At 43.2% G+C, this 20001-nt stretch overlaps 1 protein-coding gene across 1 annotated transcript in view; it reads left to right on the forward strand.

Annotated features, from left to right (window-relative positions):
- The window catches only part of LOC309701482 (uncharacterized protein), a 2150955-nt gene that overhangs the window by 418791 nt on the left and 1712163 nt on the right, over positions 1-20001 (forward strand). The window contains exons 9-10 of the mRNA XM_082525718.1: positions 1642-1839; positions 19106-19282. Of these exons, the coding sequence (XP_082381844.1) occupies positions 1642-1839; positions 19106-19282 (375 nt within the window). The remainder of the gene's footprint in view (positions 1-1641; positions 1840-19105; positions 19283-20001) is intronic.

Below are 20001 nucleotides of genomic sequence, written 5' to 3' on the forward strand. Positions count from 1 at the left end.
AAAAAAAACGTTTGATCATAAAATCGACTATATTGGATTCATATCGATATCGGACATAAAACGTGGCATCGTTCCATCTCTGCTTTGATTAGAGACACAGCTCTAATCAAAGAGATGGTCCGCTTGCCTCCGCCCCAGAGAGAAGGGTTACATCTCCTGGGTTTAGGTGTTTTCCAATTTGTCATCATTTTGAAAAGTTTACATTTCTTCAGTGTTGAGCAGCAGAAATGAGACTTTCCTGTCAGAGGCCGACAGCACTGAACACAACAGCAGACTGGTGGCTAATAAACAGTGAATGATGCAGAAACAGATGTTTGAAGCTGTTCTTGGAGTACACTGAGAGAGAGAGAGCTGTGCAGGCAGGAACAGCCAAAGTCAGAGAGAATTCATGAGCATATTGATCAAACGTGAAGCAGAGTTTGGATCTTCTTTTGCTGCTGCTTCACTCAGTTTTGGTTGGAGACAGATGAAACCTGCAGCTTCAGGATCTGTGAGCTGTCCACTTTCAGCCCCGACGGCGTGTCCGTGTACGTGCCGTCGAGTGAACGATCCACGCTCTGTGTTTCCATCTTTGTGTGTTTAGCTGCTCTCATTTACTGTTTTATCTGTTTGCTGCTTGTTGAAATAGTTTGTGAGCTTTAACCTGAGATTCTGGCAAAATACATTTATATGAAACATCGATTCAGGATTGAATGAATCAACATCGTTTTATTCAAATTAAAACCATTTAAATGGGAACATGAATTTTTTACAGCCGCCTCTAATGCTGGGTAATGTCAGCTGGTCCATGTGCAGCTGGCTGTGAGGCTCAGGGAGCGTCTACAAAGTGCAACACTGAAAGAACATCATCCATAAATATTGAGTAAGAACTGGACTCTCATACAGCGAGACTCAAATGCCTTTAAACATCAGCTTATCCTGCTGATCCAAGTCCAACACTGAGTTTGTAAAAACATGTTTGTCAATCATTTTGTTTGGTTTCTGAGGAAAATGATTCAATAAGTTGCTGCTAATACACAACATTTCATCATATTTCCTCATAACCCTCTTTTGTCTGACCATTTGATCCCATTTGAATTTGCAATAAAGGATCCACCGAGTTTGGTGACAATAATGACAGTAGATGTTTGTGTGAAAGTGCTGGAAGCAAATGAGTGTGTGATGTTCTTTCAGTGTTGCACTTTGTAGACGCTCCCTGAGCACTGGTCTCACAGCCAGCTGCACATAGAGACCAGTGTTGTTAGTCCAGGTCAGAAGATGACTTGTTGGAATGAAAATGAGCTTGTAGTTTGTCTGCTTTAATAATGTGACTGGAAAAAGGTGTTGGACTTCAAATATGTCCATTTCTGTCACACTTCACCTTTAAAAGTGAAGCCATGTGGTTCCTGGAAGGAAAAACACGACTTTTTCAAGTCTTTGTCCTGTTTTTATGAGAAATGTACGACTTTAATGTGAAACATTCAGAGTTTTTTCTCTTGTTGTGTTTGTTTGAAGCTGCTTCCTGTTGGCTTCAGCTGTTTGGAGTTTCCATTTTCTAAACTTCTACATTCTGAACCTTCTTCAGCTCTGAACAGATGATGAAACACTGAATGATTTCAAGCACTTTGTCTAATAAACTTACATCTTTCATTCTTTATACAGATTGATGGACTGTGGTTTGTCAGAGATCAGCTGTGATTATCTGGCAGCAGCACTGAAGTCCAACCCCTCCCATCTGAGAGAGCTGGACCTGAGTAATGACTCCTCTTGGTCTTCGACTAAGAACAAGCTGCAGGATCCAGGAGTGAAGCATCTGTGTGGTTTCCTGGAGAGTCCAGGATGTAAACTTGAAACTCTGAGGTCAGTCAGCATGTTTTAGTTGTGCTGAGATGAATATGATGTGAAAGTTGTGCTGACACTAAACTGCAGACATCAGGCTGATATTATACTGATCCACACTGAGGATCTTCATGGTAAAGTCTGTTTTCTTCTTCTCTGGTTTAGTCCATTGACTGCAGCAGAACAATGTTCACATTTCAAACAGTGATACTCAACGTATGGCCCGTGGCCCACACGCGGCCTGCCCACCTTTCCTGATTCAGAGAGAGGGGACCCTGATTAACTGTGTAGCTTCTTCCTCACAGTTCTAAGTATCAGACACAACAATGAATAATCCACAGCTGACTGTCTTTAGCAGGTCAAAGGTCACGGCACACAGCACTCTGTGAAACAGTTTAGAGCAGGAATTCTTGCACATTTACAAACTGACACTGCTGCACGGCATGCTGGGTAATGCTAGCTGCTCAGGTATGGGCGTGCTAACGGCTGTGAGGCTCCGTGGCTGCAGAACACTGAAGAAGAGAAAAGAGAGGTGGAGGATGAAGAAAAGAGGCAGAGATGAAGCAGACGTTTAGCTCCAGAGAGGAGCTGTGTCTGTGTGGGCGTGGCTCAGGCAGCTCCGCCCACTCAGTTTGTTCCCTCCTGATTCATCTGCATGTGTTCTGCTTCACACTGCTCACCTCCACCAAAGACTTCACAAACATCTTCTTTCTTTGAGTCCAGTTTGTCCCACAAACACTTCCAAATCTCCTCCTCTGAGATTCTGCAGCTTCTTGCAGTGTGACTCAGCTGACTTCTGACAGACCACAGACTGGCACAGCATCCACATGTGTCTCCTTTCAAACAGGCTCTTGATGTTTCCTCCCACATCATTCTGGCCTCTCAGTCTCCTTTGTTCTCCAGCTCTGTAGCTCCAGCTGGTGAAGCTTCAGTTTCCATGTTGGTAACAGTAAACTACAGCCTCTGCTGTCAGCTGGGTAACTAAACAGAGCTGCAGCACGTCTCTGCGGTGGTGCTACATCCAGCCTGCAGACGGCCGTCTACATGTTGTAGTGGTTTACAGTCACCTGGAGCTGCAGGAGATGATCCATCCTCACAAAGCAACACAGCAGATATGCAAACACACAACACAACCAAAGGATTCTCTCTGCATGTCTGTGGCTGATGCTGCTGGAACGAAGCTGTTTGAAACCTTGTTGTTCTGCACTTTGGGACCAGAAGAGGAAACTGAAGCTCTGTGCAGAGGGTCCAATGGAAGCAGCCAAGCGCTGTAAGTGTCTGCTGTACAGGGATGCTGGTTCAGCTGTGGCTCAGTTTCACAGTGTGACTCAATAAAAGCAGCAGGAAATCAAATCTTGATGCTTTCATCAGTGTGGAAATAAGAAAGTTTCCTGTGACAGACGCTGGAGCTCTTTCACTCTCAGCTTCAGTTTCAGCTTCAAACTTCTTCCAACATGTTTCTAACACGGCCACATTCCACCTTAATGGAGCTGATATCTTGTGCATCAGCACATTTTCTAAAGGCAGCGATCACATCTTTAGTTTTGGATGTTTAACTGCAGATTGTTTATGTGTTTATAGCACATTAATTACAGCAGCAGCGTTGACCACAGTGCTGTACAAGAATCCAAAATAACTATTAAAATAACTCCTAATATTAATATCACACATCAAATATCAAATAACTCTCATGCTGTATTAAAAGCCAGTGAATACAAATGTGTTTTAAGAGCAGATTTACAGAGACTGACAGCAGGAGCTGGGGCTGTTCGATAGAACGATGTATATATGATGACCATATGAAAACGTCTATCGTTTCATATCACGCTCTTTGTTTCCTGCTTATGTGTTTGTGTTTTCCAGATATGCTTTCAAAATAAATCTGAAGATCCTGTTGAGAGTTTTCAAAATAAACACAATACATTACTGCGGTCGCTCGTTTATCGAGTTACGTTCTAAAAATAAGTCTCAGAATGAAGTAGCAGCTTTATGTTTTACAAGTATTATAGAAGTTTTAAGGCAGTTAAACCCTCACTGCACACTTTCTACACTTTTCTCAGACAGGCATGAACATTTTCACACTTTTCTCTCTTGTTTAAACAAAGTTCAAACCTTCATAGAAAAATAAGTTCATTATTAAAGAGTGAAAGCAAAGTGTTTCTGAAACGTGTCAAATCAGCCTTTGCTGGCATTAAATGAGCTTCAGTGTGAGGAGCACTCGTCCATGGCCTGGGCTCCTCGCTGTCAGGTAAAGTTTCATAAAGCTTTTGAGTTTTTCTGCAGATAATGTTGGTGTCCAGCACGATGTTCTTTTTCCTGCGGTCACTGAGCCACAAAGCCAAAGCTGACTCCATCCTTACGATGTTCTTGTTGTGGACAGTTACAACCTTTTTGCCTCCTTGTTGAAACTATGATGGTCAGCATCTTCCTCTGCCTTTGGCTGCTACCACAGGTGCAAAACGTCTTGTCATCATTGTTGTTTGTTGGGACAAAACGTACAAACATACAGTGCAGCACTGCAGAGTCACACTGCTGTAAATTTGAACACATTCTGTACTGTACAGGAGACACGGCACGAGATTGGCTGACAATGGTCTACAGCCAATCAGGACGCAGAACACAATGCGCTGTAAAAAACAAAAACATGCAAAATTGCACAAAAAAGATCAGCGAAACAGCGAGGCCGCCAAAGGTGAACTGTGTTACAGCGAGGGACCAGCGTATATGTGGTTGTTGGGAGGATAAATGTCTTTTAGCTTGTGTCAGAAGACGAGCTGCAGCTTTCTGGACCAGCTGCAGTCTTGCCAGGCAGGTCCCACTAACTCCAACATATAAGGAGTTACAATAATCCAGCTGGGACGTCATGAAAACGTGGATCGCCCGTTCAAGGTTTTTAAAAGATATAAATGATCTCACCTTAGATAAAAGCCTCAGTTTGAAGAAAGACCGCTGTACAACTGAGCTCAGCTGTTTTTCAAATTGCCGTCAAATATAAGCCCCAAATGTAATAATGCGATTTAATAAAAGAGCTGAACCAGTCTAATAGAGCGCCCTTGATGCCGCCATGCTCCAATGGTGAGGTCAAGATGCTGTGGTCAAGGCAGCGGTCAGATCCAAAAGCACAGCGGAGTCTCCTGATCAGTGGCTGATAAAAGATCATTAAGAACTTTTCAAAGTGCAGTTTCAGTGCTGTGAAGAGCTTTAAAACCAGACTGAAACCTTTACAACAGATTGCAGCTGAACAAATATAATCTTTTACAAAATCTTCGACAGGAAGGGAAGCTTTGAAATAGGCCTGAAGTTTGAGCGGACAGAGGATCCAGATCAGGTTTTTAGTACAGGCTGTACAACAGCATGTTTAAAACAGGCTGTACAACACCTGAACTAAGACTGCTGTTAAAAATCGCTAAGATGTCGGAACCGACAACCTTTAAAATCTTTTTAAACACGTGTTGGAACAACATCATTTGGACAAGATGATGTCTTTATAGCATCACATCGTTCCTCCACCTGATCAAACCACACAGGCTCAAACTGATCAAAAACAGCTGAGCAGGTGAATATTTTAGCCCCGGTGCGATCTCGGGCGAGAGTATCGATGATGGCCAAAGGGCAGCGTCCAGCTCTACGGCCGCTGAAGAGCAGACTCAACAGACGCGCGTGATGTGGATCCTACTGCTCTAAAACTGGAGCTTCTTCAATCCATTAAAGAGGACATTAGTACGCTGTTAAAAGAAGAAGTCAGAAATGCATTGAAAGAAGATTTTGACAATATAAGGGCTGACGTGCAAGGACTGAGAAATGAGATCGCTAACAGCATGGCGGCGACGTGCGGCGAAGTTGATGGAGTAAAGGTTACAGTGAAAGAAGCTGAGGATGGGCTGTCAATGTGGAGCGATGAGGTGACCACCCTGCAGTCTACAGTAGAGAGTATGAAGGAGGAGCTGTCTGACCTGAAGGATAAATGTGATGAAGGCAGGAAGCGGAGAGCTAACATCCACATCATAGGGATCCCAGAGGGCCTGGACTCGAGCTCCTCCACGGCCGTATCCGTGCTACTACGTGAAGTGCTGGGTATGGATAAAGACGTTATTGTCGACCGCTCACACAGGAGCCCTATCCTGAGAAAGCCAGCTGGTGACCCGCACGCCGTCATAGCCGAGCGTCACTACTACCAGGATTGTGTGGCTACGCCGTGCCAGGGCCCAAGCCCCGCTTGAGTTTAACGGACAACCTATTGCAATATTACGACTGGGCGATATGACCCAAAGTTCATATCTCGATATTCTTTAGCTGGATGGCGATATACGATATACAGTGGGGCAAAAAAGTATTTAGTCAGCCACCGATTGTGCAAGTTCCCCAACTTAAAATGATGACAGAGGTCAGTAATTTGCACCAGAGGTACACTTCAACTGTGAGAGACAGAATGTGAAAAAAAAATCCATGAATCCACATGGTAGGATTTGTAAAGAATTTATTCGTAAATCAGGGTGGAAAATAAGTATTTGGTCAATAACAAAAATACAACTCAATACTTTGTAACATAACCTTTGTTGGCAATAACAGAGGTCAAACGTTTACTATAGGTCTTTACCAGGTTTGCACACACAGTAGCTGGTATTTTGGCCCATTCCTCCATGCAGATCTTCTCGAGAGCAGTGATGTTTTGGGGCTGTCGCCGAGCAACACGGACTTTCAACTCCCGCCACAGATTTTCTATGGGGTTGAGGTCTGGAGACTGGCTAGGCCACTCCAGGACTTTCAAATGCTTCTTACGGAGCCACTCCTTTGTTGCCCGGGCGGTGTGTTTTGAATCATTGTCATGTTGGAAGACCCAGCCTCGTTTCATCTTCAAAGTTCTCACTGATGGAAGGAGGTTTTGGCTCAAAATCTCACGATACATGGCCCCATTCATTCTGTCCTTAACACGGATCAGTCGTCCTGTCCCCTTGGCAGAAAAACAGCCCCATAGCATGATGTTTCCACCCCCATGCTTCACAGTAGGTATGGTGTTCTTGGGATGCAACTCAGTATTCTTCTTCCTCCAAACACGACGAGTTGAGTTTATACCAAAAAGTTCTACTTTGGTTTCATCTGACCACATGACATTCTCCCAATCCTCTGCTGTATCATCCATGTGCTCTCTGGCAAACTTCAGACGGGCCTGGACATGCACTGGCTTCAGCAGCGGAACACGTCTGGCACTGCGGGATTTGATTCCCTGTCGTTGTAGTGTGTTACTGATGGTGACCTTTGTTACTTTGGTCCCAGCTCTCTGCAGGTCATTCACCAGGTCCCCCCGTGTGGTTCTGGGATCTTTGCTCACCGTTCTCATGATCATTTTGACCCCACGGGATGAGATCTTGCGTGGAGCCCCAGATCGAGGGAGATTATCAGTGGTCTTGTATGTCTTCCATTTTCTGATGATTGCTCCCACAGTTGATTTTTTCACACCAAGCTGCTTGCCTATTGTAGATTCACTCTTCCCAGTCTGGTGCAGGTCTACAATACTTTTCCTGGTGTCCTTCGAAAGCTCTTTGGTCTTGGCCATGGCGGAGTTTGGAGTCTGACTGTTTGAGGCTGTGGACAGGTGTCTTTTATACAGATGATGAGTTCAAACAGGTGCCATTCATACAGGTAACGAGTGGGGGACAGAAAAGCTTCTTACAGAAGACGTTACAGGTCTGTGAGAGCCAGAGATTTTCCTTGTTTGAGGTGACCAAATACTTATTTTCCACCCTGATTTACGGATAAATTCTTTACAAATACCACCATGTGAATTCATGGATTTTTTTTTTCACATTCGGTCTCTCACAGTTGAAGTGTACCTCTGGTGCAAATTACTGACCTCTGTCATCATTTTAAGTGGGGGAACTTGCACAATCGGTGGCTGACTAAATACTTTTTTGCCCCACTGTATATCTCGATATTTTTGAAGCCAGAAAGTACGAACAAAAAGAGAGTTCTTAGTCAAAGCTGTGTCCCAAATCTCACACAGGCACATTTATTAACATACAGCGTAGATGTACATGAAACAGTTACTCAGAAATAAATGATCAGCATTTATTAAATAATAATGGTCCATAAATAAAAGAAAACAAGGTTGTTTTTGTGCATAACAAAAAGCTCACAATCGTGCAGTCAAAATGTAAACAGACGCTGAGCATAATAACAAGCAGCTGCTCTGTTCCCAGGTTCTACTGCGTGACTGACAGCCTGGAGTTTGAAACCCTCTTTGTAACCGTGTCTCTTACAGGTGCCATTTATGGTCCTTATACACACTCAATACAGTAATATTACGTTGAAGCACAGTACGTATCACTCCGCGAGGCTCCTTGTAGCTGTAATGCTCCAACAATCCATCAAGCGGTGCGGCCTCGTAGCTGAGCAAAGTCGTACCAAAACATCTTTTGAAAGGTTTCTGAGCGCCGTGTAGCACATAAAATCGGTTCGAGGTCAGTAAGCACAACCAGAATTCATCCATAAGGCGCACTGTCGATTTATGAGAAAATTACAGGATTTTAAGTGCAGAAAATATAGTTTATGGTTTTCCTTTGATCTTAGCAAATATCTACGCCTCTAATTGGGACGATCACAGATTTTTCACTAATGTCTTTGCGCGGCTCCCCAATATGTCATCACACAATATCATCTTTGAGGGAGACCTAAACTGCTCATTATCTGCTATGGACCACAGTTCACACAAAAGTACACTTAGTCCAAACTCAGCATGCGTCATTCAGAGCTTTCTTGATCATTATGGGCTGGCTGATGTATGGAGATTTCATAATCCTGCTTCACATCAATACTCTTTTTTTCTAATGTCCATAAAACATATATTTGTATAGAAAAACGTCTCCCTTTAGTTACAGAATGTGATTATAAGACTCTGGTGATTTCTCCTCTTGTTTTTTCAATGTGTATTCCTGATGCCTGCTCCAACTATCAGCCATGGAGATTCAACTCAGTGTTGTTAGCAGATGAAGAGTTTGTCAGTTACAAAAGGTCTCAAAGACATTTTTTTTTCTATCAATCAGACACCAGAGATGTCATCATCAGTCATTTGGGAATCTCTAAAAGCATCTGAGAGGCCAAATAATTTCATTTTGTGCCAAACAAAGTGCAACACTGAAAGAACATCATCCATAAATATTGAGTAAGAACTGGACTCTCATACAGCGAGACTCAAATGCCTTTAAACATCAGCTTATCCTGCTGATCCAAGTCCAACACTGAGTTTGTAAAAACATGTTTGTCAATCATTTTGTTTGGTTTCTGAGGAAAAAGATTCAATAACTTGCTGCTAATACACAACATTTCATCATATTTCCTCATAACCCTCTTTTGTCTGACCATTTGATCCCATTTGAATTTGCAATAAAGGATCCACAGAGTTTGGTGACAATAATGACAGTAGATGTTTGTGTGAAAGTGCTGGAAGCAAATGAGTGTGTGATGTTCTTTCAGTGTTGCACTTTGTAGACGCTCCCTGAGCACTGGTCTCACAGCCAGCTGCACATAGAGACCAGTGTTGTTAGTCCAGGTCAGAAGATGACTTGTTGGAATGAAAATGAGCTTGTAGTTTGTCTGCTTTAATAATGTGACTGGAAAAAGGTGTTGGACTTCAAATATGTCCATTTCTGTCACACTTCACCTTTAAAAGTGAAGCCATGTGGTTCCTGGAAGGAAAAACACGACTTTTTCAAGTCTTTGTCCTGTTTTTATGAGAAATGTACGACTTTAATGTGAAACATTCAGAGTTTTTTCTCTTGTTGTGTTTGTTTGAAGCTGCTTCCTGTTGGCTTCAGCTGTTTGGAGTTTCCATTTTCTAAACTTCTACATTCTGAACCTTCTTCAGCTCTGAACAGATGATGAAACACTGAATGATTTCAAGCACTTTGTCTAATAAACTTACATCTTTCATTCTTTATACAGATTGAAGGGCTGTGGTTTGTCAGAGATCAGCTGTGATTATCTGGCAGCAGCACTGAAGTCCAACCCCTCCCATCTGAGACAGCTGGACCTGAGTAATGACTCCTCCTCTTCTTCAACTAAGAACTACAAGCTGCAGGATCCAGGAGTGAAGCATCTGTGTGGTTTCCTGGAGAGTCCAGGATGTAAACTTGAAACTCTGAGGTCAGTCAGCATGTTTTAGTTGTGCTGAGATGAATATGATGTGAAAGTTGTGCTGACACTAAACTGCAGACATCAGGCTGATATTATACTGATCCACACTGAGGATCTTCATGGTAAAGTCTGTTTTCTTCTTCTCTGGTTTAGTCCATTGACTGCAGCAGAACAATGTTCACATTTCAAACAGTGATACTCAACTTATGGCCCGCGGCCCACACGCGGCCTGCCCACCTTTCCTGATTCAGAGAGAGGGGACCCTGATTAACTGTGTAGCTTCTTCCTCACAGTTCTAAGTATCAGACACAACAATGAATAATCCACAGCTGACTGTCTTTAGCAGGTCAAAGGTCACGGCACACAGCAGACAGTCAGAAATATTCTAACTCTGATCATTTATCAGTTGTGACACTGTGAGACTTGATCAGAGGTGTGATCATCACAGCAGAGGCCTTTGTGTCAAAGTCACTGAGGATCAAACAGAAACACATGAAGCAGATTTTCCTCTTCTGGCTTTTTATAGCAGATAACCTTCAAAATATTCTGCAGTCGATCAAAAACTGAAGCAAACCATGAAGCAACATGTGAACATGAGCTGATGCTGCTGAAGTGAAGCAAAGTTACAGAGGTTTGATTACAGACACAGCTGAGAGTTTGTAATCTGTCATCATTTTAAAAAGTTTCCATGGAACAGCAGAAATGAGGCTTTACTGTCAGAGGCCGACAGCACTGAACACAACAGCAGACTGGTGGCTAATAAACAGTGAATGATGCAGAAACAGATGTTTGAAGCTGTTCTTGGAGTACACTGAGAGAGAGAGAGCTGTGCAGGCAGGAACAGCCAAAGTCAGAGAGAATTCATGAGCATATTGATCAAACGTGAAGCAGAGTTTGGATCTTCTTTTGCTGCTGCTTCACTCAGTTTTGGTTGGAGACAGATGAAACCTGCAGCTTCAGGATCTGTGAGCTGTCCACTTTCAGCCCCGACGGCGTGTCCGTGTACGTGCCGTCGAGTGAACGATCCACGCTCTGTGTTTCCATCTTTGTGTGTTTAGCTGCTCTCATTTACTGTTTTAGCTGTTTGCTGCTTGTTGAAATAGTTTGTGAGCTTTAACCTGAGATTCTGGCAAAATACATTTATATTAAACATCGATTCAGGATTGAATGAATCAACATCGTTTTATTCAAATTAAAACCATTTAAATGGGAACATGAATTTTTTACAGCCGCCTCTGATGCTGGGTAATGTCAGCTGGTCCATGTGCAGCTGGCTGTGAGGCTCAGGGAGCGTCTACAAAGTGCAACACTGAAAGAACATCATCCATAAATATTGAGTAAGAACTGGACTCTCATACAGCGAGACTCAAATGCCTTTAAACATCAGCTTATCCTGCTGATCCAAGTCCAACACTGAGTTTGTAAAAACATGTTTGTCAATCATTTTGTTTGGTTTCTGAGGAAAATGATTCAATAACTTGCTGCTAATACACAACATTTCATCATATTTCCTCATAACCCTCTTTTGTCTGACCATTTGATCCCATTTGAATTTGCAATAAAGGATCCACAGAGTTTGGTGACAATAATGACAGTAGATGTTTGTGTGAAAGTGCTGGAAACAAATGAGTGTGTGATGTTCTTTCAGTGTTGCACTTTGTAGACGCTCCCTGAGCACTGGTCTCACAGCCAGCTGCACATAGAGACCAGTGTTGTTAGTCCAGGTCAGAAGATGACTTGTTGGAATGAAAATGAGCTTGTAGTTTGTCTGCTTTAATAATGTGACTGGAAAAAGGTGTTGGACTTCAAATATGTCCATTTCTTTCACACTTCACCTTTAAAAGTGAAGCCATGTGGTTCCTGGAAGGAAAAACACGACTTTTTCAAGTCTTTGTCCTGTTTTTATGAGAAATGTACGACTTTAATGTGAAACATTCAGAGTTTTTTCTCTTGTTGTGTTTGTTTGAAGCTGCTTCCTGTTGGCTTCAGCTGTTTGGAGTTTCCATTTTCTAAACTTCTACATTCTGAACCTTCTTCAGCTCTGAACAGATGATGAAACACTGAATGATTTCAAGCACTTTGTCTAATAAACTTACATCTTTCATTCTTTATACAGATTGAAGGACTGTGGTTTGTCAAAGATCAGCTGTGATTATCTGGCAGCAGCACTGAAGTCCAACCCCTCCCATCTGAGAGAGCTGGACCTGAGCTCCAACAACAACCTGCAGGGTCCAGGAGTGAAGCATCTGTGTGGTTTCCTGGAGAGTCCAGGATGTAAACTTGAAACTCTGAGGTCAGTCAGCATGTTTTAGTTGTGCTGAGATGAATATGATGTGAAAGTTGTGCTGACACTAAACTGCAGACATCAGGCTGATATTATACTGATCCACACTGAGGATCTTCATGGTAAAGTCTGTTTTCTTCTTCTCTGGTTTAGTCCATTGACTGCAGCAGAACAATGTTCACATTTCAAACAGTGATACTCAACGTATGGCCCGCGGCCCACACGCGGCCTGCCCACCTTTCCTGATTCAGAGAGAGGGGACCCTGATTAACTGTGTAGCTTCTTCCTCACAGTTCTAAGTATCAGACACAACAATGACTAATCCACAGCTGACTGTCTTTAGCAGGTCAAAGGTCACGGCACACAGCAGACAGTCAGAAATATTCTAACTCTGATCATTTATCAGTTGTGACACTGTGAGACTTGATCAGAGGTGTGATCATCACAGCAGAGGCCTTTGTGTCAAAGTCACTGAGGATCAAACAGAAACACATGAAGCAGATTTTCCTCTTCTGGCTTTTTATAGCAGATAACCTTCAAAATATTCTGCAGTCGATCAAAAACTGAAGCAAACCATGAAGCAACATGTGAACATGAGCTGATGCTGCTGAAGTGAAGCAAAGTTACAGAGGTTTGATTACAGACACAGCTGAGAGTTTGTAATCTGTCATCATTTTAAAAAGTTTCCATGGAACAGCAGAAATGAGGCTTTACTGTCAGAGGCCGACAGCACTGAACACAACAGCAGACTGGTGGCTAATAAACAGTGAATGATGCAGAAACAGATGTTTGAAGCTGTTCTTGGAGTACACTGAGAGAGAGAGAGCTGTGCAGGCAGGAACAGCCAAAGTCAGAGAGAATTCATGAGCATATTGATCAAACGTGAAGCAGAGTTTGGATCTTCTTTTGCTGCTGCTTCACTCAGTTTTGGTTGGAGACAGATGAAACCTGCAGCTTCAGGATCTGTGAGCTGTCCACTTTCAGCCCCGACGGCGTGTCCGTGTACGTGCCGTGGAGTGAACGATCCACGCTCTGTGTTTCCATCTTTGTGTGTTTAGCTGCTCTCATTTACTGTTTTATCTGTTTGCTGCTTGTTGAAATAGTTTGTGAGCTTTAACCTGAGATTCTGGCAAAATACATTTATATTAAACATCGATTCAGGATTGAATGAATCAACATCGTTTTATTCAAATTAAAACCATTTAAATGGGAACATGAATTTTTTACAGCCGCCTCTAATGCTGGGTAATGTCAGCTGGTCCATGTGCAGCTGGCTGTGAGGCTCAGGGAGCGTCGACAAAGTGCAACACTGAAAGAACATCATCCATAAATATTGAGTAAGAACTGGACTCTCATACAGCGAGACTCAAATGCCTTTAAACATCAGCTTATCCTGCTGATCCAAGTCCAACACTGAGTTTGTAAAAAGATGTTTGTCAATCATTTTGTTTGGTTTCTGAGGAAAAAGATTCAATAACTTGCTGCTAATACACAACATTTCATCATATTTCCTCATAACCCTCTTTTGTCTGACCATTTGATCCCATTTGAATTTGCAATAAAGGATCCACAGAGTTTGGTGACAATAATGACAGTAGATGTTTGTGTGAAAGTGCTGGAAGCAAATGAGTGTGTGATGTTCTTTCAGTGTTGCACTTTGTAGACGCTCCCTGAGCACTGGTCTCACAGCCAGCTGCACATAGAGACCAGTGTTGTTAGTCCAGGTCAGAAGATGACTTGTTGGAATGAAAATGAGCTTGTAGTTTGTCTGCTTTAATAATGTGACTGGAAAAAGGTGTTGGACTTCAAATATGTCCATTTCTGTCACACTTCACCTTTAAAAGTGAAGCCATGTGGTTCCTGGAAGGAAAAACACGACTTTTTCAAGTCTTTGTCCTGTTTTTATGAGAAATGTACGACTTTAATGTGAAACATTCAGAGTTTTTTCTCTTGTTGTGTTTGTTTGAAGCTGCTTCCTGTTGGCTTCAGCTGTTTGGAGTTTCCATTTTCTAAACTTCTACATTCTGAACCTTCTTCAGCTCTGAACAGATGATGAAACACTGAATGATTTCAAGCACTTTGTCTAATAAACTTACATCTTTCATTCTTTATACAGATTGAAGAGCTGTGGTTTGTCAGAGATCAGCTGTGATTATCTGGCAGCAGCACTGAAGTCCAACCCCTCCCATCTGAGAGAGCTGGATCTGAGTAAGAACCACCTGAAGGATCCAGGAGTGAAGCATCTGTGTGGTTTCCTGGAGAGTCCAGGATGTAAACTTGAAACTCTGAGGTCAGTCAGCATGTTTTAGTTGTGCTGAGATGAATATGATGTGAAAGTTGTGCTGACACTAAACTGCAGACATCAGGCTGATATTATACTGATCCACACTGAGGATCTTCATGGTAAAGTCTGTTTTCTTCTTCTCTGGTTTAGTCCATTGACTGCAGCAGAACAATGTTCACATTTCAAACAGTGATGCTCAACGTATGGCCCGCGGCCCACACGCGGCCTGCCCACCTTTCCTGATTCAGAGAGAGGGGACCCTGATTAACTGTGTAGCTTCTTCCTCACAGTTCTAAGTATCAGACACAACAATGAATAATCCACAGCTGACTGTCTTTAGCAGGTCAAAGGTCACGGCACACAGCAGACAGTCAGAAATATTCTAACTCTGATCATTTATCAGTTGTGACACTGTGAGACTTGATCAGAGGTGTGATCATCACAGCAGAGGCCTTTGTGTCAAAGTCACTGAGGATCAAACAGAAACACATGAAGCAGATTTTCCTCTTCTGGCTTTTTATAGCAGATAACCTTCAAAATATTCTGCAGTCGATCAAAAACTGAAGCAAACCATGAAGCAACATGTGAACATGAGCTGATGCTGCTGAAGTGAAGCAAAGTTACAGAGGTTTGATTACAGACACAGCTGAGAGTTTGTAATCTGTCATCATTTTAAAAAGTTTCCATGGAACAGCAGAAATGAGGCTTTACTGTCAGAGGCCGACAGCACTGAACACAACAGCAGACTGGTGGCTAATAAACAGTGAATGATGCAGAAACAGATGTTTGAAGCTGTTCTTGGAGTACACTGAGAGAGAGAGAGCTGTGCAGGCAGGAACAGCCAAAGTCAGAGAGAATTCATGAGCATATTGATCAAACGTGAAGCAGAGTTTGGATCTTCTTTTGCTGCTGCTTCACTCAGTTTTGGTTGGAGACAGATGAAACCTGCAGCTTCAGGATCTGTGAGCTGTCCACTTTCAGCCCCGACGGCGTGTCCGTGTACGTGCCGTCGAGTGAACGATCCACGCTCTGTGTTTCCATCTTTGTGTGTTTAGCTGCTCTCATTTACTGTTTTAGCTGTTTGCTGCTTGTTGAAATAGTTTGTGAGCTTTAACCTGAGATTCTGGCAAAATACATTTATATTAAACATCGATTCAGGATTGAATGAATCAACATCGTTTTATTCAAATTAAAACCATTTAAATGGGAACATGAATTTTTTACAGCCGCCTCTAATGCTGGGTAATGTCAGCTGGTCCATGTGCAGCTGGCTGTGAGGCTCAGGGAGCGTCGACAAAGTGCAACACTGAAAGAACATCATCCATAAATATTGAGTAAGAACTGGACTCTCATACAGCGAGACTCAAATGCCTTTAAACATCAGCTTATCCTGCTGATCCAAGTCCAACACTGAGTTTGTAAAAAGATGTTTGTCAATCATTTTGTTTGGTTTCTGAGGAAAAAGATTCAATAACTTGCTGCTAATACACAACATTTCATCATATTTCCTCATAACCCTCTTTTGTCTGACCATTTGATCCCATTTGAATTTGCAATAAAGGATCCACAGAGTTTGGTGACAATGATGACAGTAGATGTTTGTGTGAAAGTGCTGGAAGCAAATGAGTGTGTGATGTTCTTTCAGTGTTGCACTTTGTAGACGCTCCCTGAGCACTGGTCTCACAGCCAGCTGCACATAGAGACCAGTGTTGTTAGTCCAGGTCAGAAGATGACTTGTTGGAATGAAAATGAGCTTGTAGTTTGTCTGCTTTAATAATGTGACTGGAAAAAGGTGTTGGACTTCAAATATGTCCATTTCTGTCACACTTCACCTTTAAAAGTGAAGCCATGTGGTTCCTGGAAGGAAAAACACGACTTTTTCAAGTCTTTGTCCTGTTTTTATGAGAAATGTACGACTTTAATGTGAAACATTCAGAGTTTTTTCTCTTGTTGTGTTTGTTTGAAGCTGCTTCCTGTTGGCTTCAGCTGTTTGGAGTTTCCATTTTCTAAACTTCTACATTCTGAACCTTCTTCAGCTCTGAACAGATGATGAAACACTGAATGATTTCAAGCACTTTGTCTAATAAACTTACATCTTTCATTCTTTATACAGATTGATGGGCTGTGGTTTGTCAGATATTGGCCTTGATTATCTGGCAGCAGCACTGAAGTCCAACCCCTCGTATCCCACAGAGGTGGACCTGAGTGGAACCTACAGCAACCTGAAGGGTTCAGGAGTGAAGCATCTGTGTGATTTTCGGGAGAATCCACGATGTCGATTTGAAACTCTGAGGTCAGTCAGCATGTTTTAGTTGTGCTGAGATGAATATGATGTGAAAGTTGTGCTGACACTAAACTGCAGACATCAGGCTGATATTATACTGATCCACACTGAGGATCTTCATGGTAAAGTCTGTTTTCTTCTTCTCTGGTTTAGTCCATTGACTGCAGCAGAACAATGTTCACATTTCAAACAGTGATACTCAACGTATGGCCCGCGGCCCACACGCGGCCTGCCCACCTTTCCTGATTCAGAGAGAGGGGACCCTGATTAACTGTGTAGCTTCTTCCTCACAGTTCTAAGTATCAGACACAACAATGACTAATCCACAGCTGACTGCCTTTAGCAGGTCAAAGGTCACGGCACACAGCACTCTGGGAAACAGTTTGGAGCAGGAATTCTTGCACATTTACAAACTGACACTGCTGCACGGCATGCTGGGTAATGCTAGCTGCTCAGGTATGGCCGTGCTAACGGCTGTGAGACTCTGTGGCTGCAGAACACTGAAGAAGAGAAAAGAGAGGTGGAGGATGAAGAAAAGAGGCGGAGATGAAGCAGAAGTTTAACTCTAGAGAGGAGCTGTGTCTGTGTGGGTGGGGCTCAGGCAGCTCCGCCCACACAGTGACAGTGAAGCAGGTGAAGAGTAATAAATGAAGACAGCAGACAGTATTTGATAAGCTGATGTACAAACATGTAGGTCGTGTCCAAATTCATGGGCTGCATCCTTCTGAGGCCGCATTTGTAGACCGATTACGTCACAGCGACACGTCGAAGGCTGTCCAAATTCGTAGACTCCTCCGAATGCAGCCAACAAATGCGTCCTCCTTTTCCCCGAATTTGAAGGATGGGTCGGGTGTGTCCTTCGTGGCCTACCATATCCCAGAATTCATAGCGCGGCCCAGCCAAACTCCAGTTTCCAACAATGGCGGCCGCTACTAAGTTTTAAAATTACTCATACTAATCTTTTTCGTCACAAAATAAACTTTTAACATATTTTCAGGCGAGAAAGTAGCTGTGTAAACATCAAATATCTGCTCGGTTTATCAAGATACCGCATATTTCCAAAAGTGCTTCGACGTTTTCGGAGACGTCTGCTACCCACCAGCTCGATAGCTCGCCGGGAGCTCGAGGGTCACTGAAGCCGCCGAGAACGGCACAACTCCCGGCACATCATTTTCAGATCACCGCGGACTTTCGCTACTCAGGTTAAACGTGATATATAAGTCACTTAGACAACCTCAAAATGTTATTGTTTGGCTTTTTTCAGTGTTTTGTTTGTTCGTGAGTAAATCGGTTTGGCTGAGATTAAAGTTATTAGATTAGATAAAATAAAACTTTATTAATCCCCCAGGTGGGTTCCTCCTTGGTCTTTACAGAGCTGACTAAACGTCAAACAGAAAACTGATTAAACAGAAGTATGAGACGGTCGAGAATTTACGCCAGTGTCCTGTTATATTTTAGATAGCAAGAAGCAGACGGCTGAGTTTATTAAACTCCACCGAGACAGCGGTGACGCTAATCAGAAGGCTAGACCGTCCAATTTCCCCAGCCGTTTATTTCCAGCCTACCCGACCTTCTGAGGACCCAGCCCACGTAGACCGCAAAGGCCGGGTCCTCGGGAGGATGCAGCCCATGAATTTGGACACGACCGTAGAATGATGGTGGCAGCTACAGAAACAGGTCCATACAGACTGAAGCGTGTCTCAGTCTGAATGTACACTGCTGTTATAAGAGCTGTGGAAACTCAGGTCAAAAGGACGAAACCACACTGCTGACAGTTCCAGGACAGTCACAGAGTTACAGCATCATTTGTGACCATAAAGACAGAAAGCTCATCCAAATCCTGGGATTAAAAGTCTGTCCTGGTGGTGTCCAGTCAAACACGTCTCTGTGAAAGCTTCAATCCAACAGGCTCCAAAGTCCTTCTGCTCATTTCCTCGCCGGGTTCTTGATGCTCCTGTACCATCTCTCTGTCATCCTCCTCGCTCCCTCTTTGCACTCACAGTCTTTGTGCATCATTAACACTCACATGTGGAAAACCAAAGTTTTACTGGGCAGAAGATGATCATCAGTGACTCTGTCTTTAAAATACTCTTGTTAGAAATGTACGACTTTAATGTGAAACATTCAGAGTTTTTTCTCTTGTTGTGTTTGTTTGAAGCTGCTTCCTGTTGGCTTCAGCTGTTTGGAGTTTCCATTTTCTAAACTTCTACATTCTGAACCTTCTTCAGCTCTGAACAGATGATGAAACACTGAATGATTTCAAGCACTTTGTCTAATAAACTTACATCTTTCATTCTTTATACAGATTGAGGGGCTGTGGTTTGTCAGAGATCAGCTGTGATTATCTGGCAGCAGCACTGAAGTCCAACCCCTCCCATCTGAGAGAGCTGGACCTGAGCGACAACTACAACCTGCAGGATCCAGGAGTGAAGCATCTGTGTGGTTTCCTGGAGAGTCCAGGATGTAAACTTGAAACTCTGAGGTCAGTCAGCATGTTTTAGTTGTGCTGAGATGAATATGATGTGAAAGTTGTGCTGACACTAAACTGCAGACATCAGGCTGATATTATACTGATCCACACTGAGGATCTTCATGGTAAAGTCTGTTTTCTTCTTCTCTGGTTTAGTCCATTGACTGCAGCAGAACAATGTTCACATTTCAAACAGTGATACTCAACGTATGGCCCGCGGCCCACACGCGGCCTGCCCACCTTTCCTGATTCAGAGAGAGGGGACCCTGATTAACTGTGTAGCTTCTTCCTCACAGTTCTAAGTATCAGACACAACAATGAATAATCCACAGCTGACTGCCTTTAGCAGGTCAAAGGTCACGGCACACAGCACTCTGTGAAACAGTTTGGAGCAGGAATTCTTGCACATTTACAAACTGACACTGCTGCACGGCATGCTGGGTAATGCTAGCTGCTCAGGTATGGGCGTGCTAACGGCTGTGAGGCTCCGTGGCTGCAGAACACTGAAGAAGAGAAAAGAGAGGTGGAGGATGAAGAAAAGAGGCGGAGATGAAGCAGAAGTTTAGCTCCAGAGAGGAGCTGTGTCTGTGTGGGCGGGGCTCAGACAGCTCCGCCCACTCAGTTTGTTCCCTCCTGATTCATCTGCATGTGTTCTGCTTCACACTGCTCACCTCCACCAAAGACTTCACAAACATCTTCTTTCTTTGAGTCCAGTTTGTCCCACAAACACT

The sequence above is a fragment of the Aulonocara stuartgranti genome, assembly GCF_965226115.1.
Source record: "Aulonocara stuartgranti genome assembly, chromosome: 23".
Classification (NCBI taxonomy): Eukaryota; Metazoa; Chordata; class Actinopteri; order Cichliformes; family Cichlidae; genus Aulonocara; species Aulonocara stuartgranti.